Source organism: Eurytemora carolleeae, unplaced genomic scaffold, assembly GCF_000591075.1.
Source record: "Eurytemora carolleeae unplaced genomic scaffold, Eaff_2.0 scaffold542, whole genome shotgun sequence".
In the NCBI taxonomy this organism is placed as follows: domain Eukaryota; kingdom Metazoa; phylum Arthropoda; class Copepoda; order Calanoida; family Temoridae; genus Eurytemora; species Eurytemora carolleeae.
This window is the reverse complement of record NW_019396535.1, coordinates 81,266-92,818: the sequence shown is the minus strand read 5'-3', so window position 1 is coordinate 92,818 and position 11,553 is coordinate 81,266. Positions and strand designations below refer to the sequence as shown.

At 30.9% G+C, this 11,553-nt stretch overlaps 1 protein-coding gene and 1 long non-coding RNA gene across 2 annotated transcripts; both read left to right on the top strand.

Annotated features, from left to right (window-relative positions):
• Nucleotides 1–40: 40 nt before the first annotated feature.
• LOC111705020 (uncharacterized) lies at nt 41–1,841 on the top strand. The gene is made up of 4 exons (XM_023477450.1): nt 41–163; nt 412–452; nt 1,321–1,491; nt 1,716–1,841. Exons 1-4 carry the CDS (start codon nt 61–63, stop codon nt 1,812–1,814), a joined length of 414 nt encoding a protein of 137 aa, XP_023333218.1. The 5' UTR covers nt 41–60; the 3' UTR covers nt 1,815–1,841.
• Nucleotides 1,842–3,334: 1,493 nt separating this feature from the next.
• LOC111705019 (uncharacterized) lies at nt 3,335–3,796 on the top strand. The gene is made up of 2 exons (XR_002765922.1): nt 3,335–3,528; nt 3,753–3,796. It is a non-coding gene; the product is annotated as an uncharacterized LOC111705019 (long non-coding RNA).
• Nucleotides 3,797–11,553: the final 7,757 nt, after the last annotated feature.

The window sequence follows — 11,553 nt, the reverse complement described above, 5'->3', positions numbered from 1 at the left end:
CTTGTAAATAAAATACAGCAAAAAAAAACTAAATTTAATTTTAAAAGATTGAATTGAATTATGAAACTGTTCAGGGAACACTACCTTCTGACCCTCTTGCAGAGTTATAGTTTTGTGTTGACCAGCACGCTGGAAGCCCTGGGGGTCAAGTGGCAGAGACTAGGTACTTAATGAGATTACAGAAGTGATTTCAATTAATCCACAATTTAAGGTTTAAAGGTTACCGATATAAATCGGACATGTCTCTCTAGAATCATTACAATTAAAAGATAGCGAAGATATAAACATTGACATTGAAATAAAAATTCTGTTAATGATTTATCTTTTTCCCAATTTATGAACTTTCTTTACTTGTTTTTTTATTCATTTAATAATCGCCAATCATTATGTCTGATACAGTTTTTTTTTCAGGAATAACTTTTAATGATTTAGCGGCCAGATTTTTCGAACAGGTAAACCTTTTTTATACTTTAATATGTATATATTTAAAAATGTGAGTGACTTTTTACAAGGTCTAAATTTTCAGAAGTATCTGAAATATGGTGAACTGGAATAACTAAAATTATTTTTCTTCTTCTTTGTTTGTATGCAATAAACGTCAAAACGGCTGAAATGATCGGGCCCAAATTTTGTGTAGGACCTCACGTCATTCCAGGCCCAGGGAAGGAATTTATGAATGATCAAAATTTTAAAAATTTGTGTTTTAAAGTTTTTTATTTTTGTAAAATTTTGAAAATGCGCGAAAAAATATTATGAAATCTGCAAACTTCTTTTGTTTTTGTTTTATACTGTACAAAGAGAAGATGCTCACAGATATGGCCACGATTTAAAGTTAAAATAAAAGATGGGCGCGAAGCGTTCTAAAAGCCTAGTCTATATAAAAATTTAGCTTGTCTGGGTGTCTGTTTGTTTGTTTGTCTATTTGTACGTATCCAATAAACGTTAAAACGGCTGAACCGATCGGGCCCAAATTTTTTGTGGGACCTCACGTGGCCTTAGGTTTATGTATTGTCACAATAAAAGCCTAGTATACATGTGCAGTTAGTCTATTGGTTTGCTGGGGAAGCATTATATACAGGATAAGACTGTGCGACATTTAATCTGTCTGTTTTCTAATATTTATTCAACGCAACTGCAATCTTGTTTCTTTTTTTTTAAAGCCAGTAAAAGACTATATACAACAACTTGATTTGTCATTAGTATGGTCATATTTTAGGATCATTAGGTCGTCTTTAGAGTCTCATACTTTGTGGGTAACCCTGTAAATAAAGTAAATTTTATTTAATTCATTAAATAAATGTATATTTTGTGCTTTTTTAGATCCCTTACGCAGTTCTCAGTTCTGTTCTTGTTTCGATCAGAAATATTACGGAAGACGACATTTTAAAGTTCCAGGAAAATCCAGATTATGAATCGGAAAAATCCACGAAAATGCTGATTTCAAATGACGACGTTAATCATAATTCAACTCATACAGAAGATTTTGATCAGGTAAAATTCTATTTGATTATTATGCAAAAGGTGTCCAAATAATCATTATCATATCACTACGCATGTCCGAAAAACTAAATTTTTTTTTTTTTTTTAATTCTGTCTGCCTTTTTTTTATTGAAAATTATAGACCATTAAATATTTCTCTACAGTGAAGGCATTCAAATTGAGACATGATAACAAGGAAAATAATTTTTCCTTTTAAAAAATATTTTTTTTTTCAGAAGACAGAGTTTTCAGAGACAGGGAAAGAATTTCGTCTAACTAAGAAAAAAACACGCTTCCTATTGCATTTATTAAATGATGTACACAAATTTATCTAATTGCAACCTTCTACATCAAATGCAGTGGTACTCATAAAACTGTGGACTAGGAAGACGGCATTTCAGCAATTTTATGTGTATTTTGTGTTGATAAAAAGCAGAACGTTTTATTACAGTTAAACCCTAAATGAGCCATACATCGAAAGAATTTATCAAATGTCGTCTTGACAATTTTTCAAATGGTTTTATACTATTTTACGTAAATCTCAGTATTTGCGAAAATAAATAAACAGCCATGAATATGCGGGAACAGTTTTCAAGAGCTGCATATATAATCATTTAATTAAAAAACTAAATATCTGCAACATTCCATTCCATTATCGAGTTAGTCACACAGTCGTCTTTCTATGCCATTGTTTAATGTGTTGCAACGTAGAAAAATAAAAATAAACTTTTTGGATGAAAAGTGATTATTATTGGCAAAAAATCAAGAAATTCCATCTAGAGATTTTTTTAAATTCGCCAAATTTTATTATTCTACAAGAAAGTTCTAAAAGCTTCCTTAACATATACATAATAGAAGTTCTTTGTTTTTTTGGTTTTTTGGATTTGAAATGCCAATACTTTTTATAATTTGTGTACCTGTTATTATGAAAAATCCCGAAAATATTTTAAGTATAAACATTTTTAAAAATTTGACAATAAAAAAATAAGAAAATGTTTTACAAATATTATTACCCTATTACAGTTGTTTTTTAATCAAACAATTTGACAAACTATATACTATTCAGATCTCTTATTTTTATATTTTCTTCATGAATAAATTGTTAATCTTTTACTCAGGAAATATATATTTTTTTTGTAAAAATTAAAAATTTCCGATACGGCATATATTGCATTTTCCAAAAAAAAAATTGAAAAAATAAACTTTTTAAAAGAATTTAAATGGTCTTTGTTAGCATTAAAATTGCGTAAAAATTGCGCTCTTTTTACGCATGTGTTATGAGTGTTTTTTTCAGTTGCGCCTCTACAGTCCGTTAACCTAACATACCTTTACTGGGGTATACAGGGGGGAGTTGTTTATAGAAACCAAACAGAATTTTTTATTTTTAATAATAATTAAGATGGGCGCGAAGCGTTCTAAAAGCCTAGTCTATATAAAAATTTAGCTTGTCTGGGTGTCTGTTTGTTTGTTTGTCTATTTGTACGTATCCAATAAACGTTAAAACGACTGAACCGATCGGGCCCAAATTTTTTGTGGGACCTCACGTGGCCCTAGGTTTATGTATTGTCACAATAAAAGCCTAGTATACATGTGCAGTTAGTCTATTGGTTTGCTGGGGAAACATTATATACAGGATAAGACTTCAGAGACGACTGTACGGAATTTTATCTGTCTGTTTTCTAATATTGATATTCAATGCAACTGCAATCTTGTTTCTTTCGTTACCTATTTGTTTAAAAGCCAGTAAAAGACTATATTCAAGACAGTATCGTCATATTTTCGGATTATTAGGTCGTCTTTATGCTTTGTAGGTAACCCTGTAAATAAAGTAAATTTTATTTAATTCATTAAATAAATGTATATTTTGTGCTTTTTTAGATCCCTTACGCAGTTCTCAGTTCTGTTCTTGTTTCGATCAGAAATATTACGGAAGACGACATTTTAAAGTTCCAGGAAAATCCAGATTATGAATCGGAAAAATCCACGAAAATGCTGATTTCAAATGACGACGTTAATCATAATTCAACTCATACAGAAGATTTTGATCAGGTAAAATTCTATTTGATTATTATGCAAAAGGTGTCCAAATAATCATTATCATATCACTACGCATGTCCGAAAAACTAAATTTTTTTTTTTTTTTTAATTCTGTCTGCCTTTTTTTTATTGAAAATTATAGACCATTAAATATTTCTCTACAGTGAAGGCATTCAAATTGAGACATGATAACAAGGAAAATAATTTTTCCTTTTAAAAAATATTTTTTTTTTCAGAAGACAGAGTTTTCAGAGACAGGGAAAGAATTTCGTCTAACTAAGAAAAAAACACGCTTCCTATTGCATTTATTAAATGATGTTCACAAATTTATCTAATTGCAACCTTCTACATCAAATGCAGTGGTACTCATAAAACTGTGGACTAGGAAGACGGCATTTCAGCAATTTTATGTGTATTTTGTGTTGATAAAAAGCAGAACGTTTTATTACAGTTAAACCCTAAATGAGCCATACATCGAAAGAATTTATCAAATGTCGTCTTGGCAATTTTTCAAATGGTTTTATACTATTTTACGTAAATCTCAGTATTTGCGAAAATAAATAAACAGCCATGAATATGTGGGAACAGTTTTCAAGAGCTGCATATAATCATTTAATTAAAAAACTAAATATCTGCAACATTCCATTATCAGAAAGTGAAGAATACGACATTTTATAAGTTATTTCGATGTATTTAATATTTAGGGTTTAACTGTAGTAACTAGAAAGTTAACTCATTGAGTAAAATTGGTCTGTGTACACTGCTCAGTTGCTGTGTGTCCATTTTACTATTCAAAATCTCGAGTTAGTCACACAGTCGTCTTTCTACGCCATTGTTTAATGTGTTGCAACGTAGAAAAATAAAAATAAACTTTTTGGATGAAAAGTGATTATTATTGGCAAAAAATCACGAAATTCCATCTAGAGATTTTTTAAATTCGTCAAATTTTATTATTCTACAAGAAAGTTCTAAAAGNAAAAAGTGTGTATAAACACGTTTTACTATTATAGATATAAAACATTTATCCTATTGATTTATTTTAAGATTAAAAAAATTAGACAGAGACCTCTAGTATTGACAAAATATGTTATATTATGTACTGGGTGACAAGATGGGAGAAGGGCAATAAAGAAATAAAATGAATATAGAATTTACTATACTTAAAGTGTCATATTTATACCATATGTAAACAGAGTCACGGAAGTTCGTAGTAAGATTAGCAGATCTAGCACCTAGAGGTGATTGATTTAACTTTAGTAAACATTCATTAATTTGCCTGTCAGAAATCATCATGAAGGATATATAACGATAAATATGAGGCTAAATGCCCTTCAAAAACTATCACGAAAAGGAAGAATGTATATATAGAGAACACAATATTTAACTGTATGCGCTCTACAGTATATAAAATTGCATGCAGGGCCTAAAAACAATTGACATTAGTACAGATATTACAATTAAACTCATTTGTTTTTAATCATTGCAGATAACTACTAAAAGTGTATCTAATGTTTATAGATTAGATCACAGTAAGAAAATAAAGGAAATTAAGTTCTTGTGGTTAAGATCTTCCGATAAAAGATATTCTGTTTTTCTTTTTTTTGTCAGGTAATTGCAAAGAAAGTGCAACTAATGTATAATTAAGAAAAAGATTGGTATCGAGTGAGTTTTAGGAAATATCTTTTCATCTTTGCTGTTAATCCTTTTCCCACTGAAGAGGGGGGGGGGGTCCCTTCTCCCCTATAATGATTAGACATAACTTAAAAAGCTATCGGTTTGAGACTTCCCTATCTACAGGGTGTCCCAATAAACATGGGAATTAAATGACGACTTCTATATCGTCTTTGTTCCNGCCTGTAGGGTGATATTTTTTACGGTCTAAGTCGTATGTTGCAATTTTCTGAATTTGTATGGGCGCTAAGTTATTCGGTACGAGACGTCTTTAACAATTTTCTCCTTATAGACGCAACAGATAAAAGTAAGATTAGTAGCGGTCAAAAGCGCTTTTTTATCGCATTAAGCCTATACCCCCTTTCATTTTTCGCGAACACTCCCTTTAAAGATGCAAAGCTGGTAGACCTCATTTTGGAAAGCTCAATAAACGTTCAGTCTTTTTTTTTTTTGCTGCACTTTATGTCATTTATTAACATTCGAAAATTAAAGACGACATTCAAGTCTCTCAATTCCCATGTAATTGGGATACCCTGTATATCCTCATTTTCTTATTTGAAAATTTATTATTTTCAAGAGTGAACTGTGGATTTCTGTTGCACAGGTTGAAATCAAAATTGTGAGAATTTAAGACTTGTCATCATTGTTACACTCAGCTAGATTATTATGGTTAATAGGGTACCGTTGTGATTTGGATATGGCATTCTTTAAATTGAAGATTATCCACAATTTAGACTTTAGTCCCTTTAATGCTACTGTCCCTTTAATGCTACAGTCCCCTTAATGCTACAGTCCCTTTAATACTACTGTTCTTTAATGCTACAGTTCCTTTAATGCTACAGTTCCTTTAATGCTACAGTCCCTTAAATGCTACAGTCCCTTTAATGCTACAGTCCCTTTAATGCTACAGTCCCTTTAATGCTACTGTCCCTTTAATGCTACAGTCCCTTTAATGCTACAGTCCCTTTAATGCTACGCAATTTTTCTAGATGTTCGCTAGGCCAAGCTAACGGAAAATGCCTTTATACTAGTAATGGCAGGATTTCATCCCACCTATTCCGCCTGACCGAAAGATAATGCTGTTTTAGCGGAATTCTAAAGTTAACTTTTTTACCGCAAGGTGTCATATGAAACAATTAGATTTATATCTTTTATAAATACAATGTAAATTATAAAAATCAAATTTTTAAAAATAGGTTCAGGCGGATAGTTATCTGCAATGATTAAAAAAATTTGAGTTTAATTGTAATATATTGTAATATCTGTACTAATGTTATTTGTTTTTACGCCAATGCAATGTTTTATAAGATGGTAGATATTTCCAGTATCTCCATTATTCCTTCATCATTTTTGATGGGCAAACAGTGTCCGAATTTAATTTCAATTTTGATTTTGATTTAACTCATATCGATAATATTTCTATGGTAGGATAAACGTAAAATATTGATGAAAAATCGGAATAGGGAATTTTAAAAACATGATTGATTTCAACTGTGGTGACTTTCGCATTTTTACTGCGGGAAAACAATAAAGGAATTCACAGAGGGAACCACTTTTGAAGACGACATTATCTTCCGCATCATTGATCCTATAAAGGTGTTAAGCTAGGGTACCGTTGTGAATGTGTCACTAAAAATTACGTGTTCAATTTGTTGAAAGTTTGTACAAAGTTGAAAATAATTTTTCCCTTTTTGCAAATATTGATTAATATTCAACAAACCATAAATAATAAATCAATTTTCTGAAAATTTTAATTCAAATGCCGAATTTTTTTTATCCCCTGTCTGATTTTTGTCACAATTCTCCTCTGAAAATGCATTTGTCTTGTGTTTCATGGTGACTAGTGAGAATGAACAAAATAAATATATTTTGATAATTTTTTCATTTATAAACATTGTTTCAATTGTAGCTTGCATTGATTTATAATGATTTTAATTAATAATTACTTTTCCCGTTCATATATTTTTCCTTGAAAGGATCCTGTACACCTGCAACATATTTAAATGTCGTCTTTTATAGCAAAAGTTCAGAAGCACAAATATATATGAATAGATTCTAACTCGTCTAACAGCCATATACAAAAGATTTAGGGGCGCCCTCAGCACACAAAAACCTTAAAAAAAAATCTTAAGCGGCCAAGCCTTATTCTATAGATGTAAATAGCCCCAAAATCAAAATTTGGGCTATATGTCATTTTGGGGCAGTTTACACCAATAAAGCCTTATTTGACATAAATAAGAGGTTTATGGAATAAATTCATTTTGGCTGACCCTCCCCTAGTATCCCACTGTGTGGGGGTTGGAAAGTGAAAAGATTTGGATTTTTATAAATAATATTCATTTTCAGTGAAAAATTGGTGACGCAGGCAAAAATTTTTTAATCTGTTCTTATAAATCCAAACTGTAGGGCTAGAAGGTGCCTGATCTTTCTTCTTGCAATTCTAATTTTTCCAGGGAGGGGAAGTCCCCCCAATTTTCCAGGGGGGGCGTCCCCCCCACAAGCCGCCTCTGGGCAAGACGATTTTCATATTTGCAGATTTCAATGTATACATTATCAAAAATGCGGGAAAATTAGAAACCGGTTTTTCAAGGACTTATTTAGTGGGTTCAGTGTACAGTTTACAGTGTACAAACACTAAAAGAAAGTTATTCTTGTTTATAAAATATTACATTTTTCTTTAAAAATGTCATGTTTCGAATTTTAAAATCAACAACATTTTTCTGAAAAAGTACAAGCTAATTTTTCTATTTTACAAATCTCTGCACGGCTGCAATGGTCAACGTTTATAACGTTTTTTGGAGAGGGGGGGACTTAAATCATAACCGAAAATTTTCAACGTGGGGGGGCAATCCCCATTATCCCGTCTTGTGTACGACCTTGTCCTGTACAAAAATTTAAAATGAAAGGAAAAAAAAGAAGAACATTTTTTATGTTTAGTGTGTCAAAATTAAAATTTTGTTTTTAATCTATATTCAAATTCTTTTGAACATTAATAAGTATTTATTTATGCTTTAAAAGCTTTTTTAGATTAAATACTGTTTTTGGGTGTCTGGGTGAAAGTGTTTCCTGCAGCTATTTAGATAAATCCCACCTTAAAGAGACATGTCAACATTTACGGAAATAATTCTAAACATTTATTTTTTATATATTTTAATTATTTTTTAATTACAAAAACAATGAAATCAAACTATTCATGCGAAAGACATATTTATTACTTCAGCCATGAATTGAATAAACACTATCTTTAATTGACAATTTAACGATAAAAAAATTTAATTGAACTTTTTTGTTCAACGATTTCAATTTTTAAGATAAAACAAAGAAACACTCCTTCTTCTCCTACAACAAGATAAAGGTCTTCAGGGTATTAGTGTGAATCTGACAATGGGCAATTTAAATGGAGAGTGACTGAACAACATGAACAGTTCCTTTAAGACATTGCACTCCTTTCTAAATATATTAACAGTCCCATTTAAATATTGCCCAAACTGTGTCTGACCCCATAACTTATAGAGTTTTAAATTTTTTTAACTCTAAAAACTTTCTACAAACATTTTCAAAATATATTTTTCAAGTGATTCAGAAATTAAATTTATTGTCTCCTTAATTGTATAAAAATAATGTCCCAGCTCCGTAAAACCACGTAAGCCTCACTAACAGAGAGAACTGCAATTAAAAATTATATGTTTTGAAGTAGAAAAAAAACATATCTCTATCACGTTCTTCAACGGTCACTTAACACTACAGGGTGTCCCAATAAACATGGGAATCGAGAGACGACTTGAATATCGTCTTTGATTTCTAATAATTAATAAATGACATAAAGTGCATCAAAAAAAGCTTTCCAAAATGTGGTCTTTCTTCGCTCTTTGTATCTTTCAAATTGACCGATCTATGGTTGATTTTTAATAAACTAGATTTTGGACATATTTACTAATATCTCACTCAATGTTGAAGGTAAAAATGGCAGACCACATTTGGGAAATCTCGAGACTAGAAGTTTTCGGGGTTAAATGTTTTAACTGTGATACTGTGATAATGTTTACAAAGAACAAAGAAGATATAGAAGTAGTCATTTAATTCCCATGTTTATTGGGACACCCTGNCGGTAACTGTCTCAAAACCACTCAGTGTTAGAAATGGGCCAAGTGTTAGTTTTGGAACTAACATCCCCTGTATTCATGCTGGTAGAAATACAAGGAATTATAAGATAATTTTTTTCTTTTTTCATTGTTAGATTTTCAAAATAGGGTGGGTAGGTGGGTGTATAGATAGGTAGCTAGTTAGATAAGTAGGTAGGTATGTAAGGCAGGTAGGTAGGTAAGAGGTAGGTACGTAGAGATACGTAGGTAATTAGATAGATAGATAGATAGATAAAAAACAATATATCTCCACTGGGCAGTTTTCAAGCTACAGTTGATCCAATCGGAGTCTCAGTGAACAGACAAAATCAGACAGACTAACAGACTAACAGACTAACAGACTAACAGACTAACAGACTAACAGACTAACATAATAACAGACTAACAGGCTAACATTCTAACATTCTAACAGACTAACGGACTAACAGACTAACAGACTAACAGACTAACATACTAACAGACTAACAGACTAACAGACTAACAGACTAACAGACTAACAGACTAACAGACTAACAGAATAACAGAATAACAGACTAACAGACTAACAGACTAACAGAATAACAGAATAACAGACTAACAGACTAACAGACTAACAGACACAAAAGACAAGCAGGCATATCTGAAAAAGAAAAAATACAAAACCTTTATGTAGAATTGATCTGCTTTAAGTAAAATTAGGTTTTATTAGTGACTTATTCTTATTTTTCATTTCCAGACCTTGATTATAAACTTTCCGATATATTTTGAATTTTTCTATCTTGAGAAGGTTAAGCCCAGTGGCGCAAATAGTGTGGGGGGGTCATTTTAAAAACAAATCAAAAGATCGTTTACTGTTTAAAAACTAACTAAATGCCTGTTTTTAGCCTTTTAAAACAAAACAAACAGAAAAACACAGTTAAACGAGTATTTTTGTCAAAATGTAAAAATTATAAGCAAGTGAGGTTTATGAATGTGGTCTTAAGGTTATGTTAGTTTTTAGGAATTTTCACACTTTGAGGAATATCCTTTTAAAAAACTGATTGTTTTCACTTTAAAACCCCATCGTTTTAAAATTAATCGTTTTATTTTTTTTATTTTTTATTTATTTATTTTAACGGAAAACGATTAAAGTAGTTTTTCATTAAGTGAAAACTGCCCCCGGGGGGAGGGGGGGTAATTTGATTACACTGATGTTGGAGATGGATATTTCAATGAAGCATCAAACTTAAAATGTAAAAAATCTTCATATACTTTGATTATCAAGTACAATAGGTGGCAACAGAGAAATGGACCAATTATACACGACGTCACAAGTGTCAAATGTAACAAAGAAAACAAAATTGTCTCACTTTAGTTGACATGTTTTCCAAGATTAAATAAAAAAGCGTAAAAACAGAAAATAAAGAACACATAAAATTGCACTAATTTTACTGTAAGATAAGCACTTTATTCTAAAATTCTCACTATTATTAATCAAACAAAAACTAAGTTGACACTTGTGACGTCAGAATACAACTGTACTGAGAGTGTACAAATTCTACGTTACCATCTATTGTACTTGGCAATTTATTTGGGGCAAAACTAACTTCAAACTAGGCCACCCTGGACTAACTTGGGCGAGAAACGTTCGAATTCTTCTTTTTGTATTTAAACAAGTTTCTGCCGATAATTCAACCATCTCTAAACTCACGGATCGTTCTATTCTATTCTTTTAAATTTAAGACGCTTGTCACCCCTGTATTCCGAGTTCATTAGCGCCTGATCCAATCAGGGTTCAGTCATGTGTTTGTTGTTATTCTGAACCAATAGAAATAGTATGGCGGTAACATCTATCTTTCTATCTATCTCATTATCCAATTAGAGTTATGAATCCTTTAATCGGCGCTATCAGTAAACTGAAATATTTACTTTTACAGAAAATATATTTCTATGCCGACAAAAAAAGTAAAAAAGAGACAAAGCTAAAAATGTATGTTTTACAGTGTAGTAAGTAGTAAGTAAGTAATTATATATATTTATGAAATATAACAAAAAAATACATACAATTTTAAGGAGAAATATATTTGAAAACCTCCAAAAATAGAGGCTGTGGGAATATTTCCGCCCAGTTCTAAAAAAATAAAAAATAGAAATAAAAGGAAAAGGAAAAGGAAAGGGAAGGAAAAGTTACATATTTATTATTTGCGTTTTTTTAATATAATTATAAAGATTTATTCACACACAAAGATATAAATACATATATAAA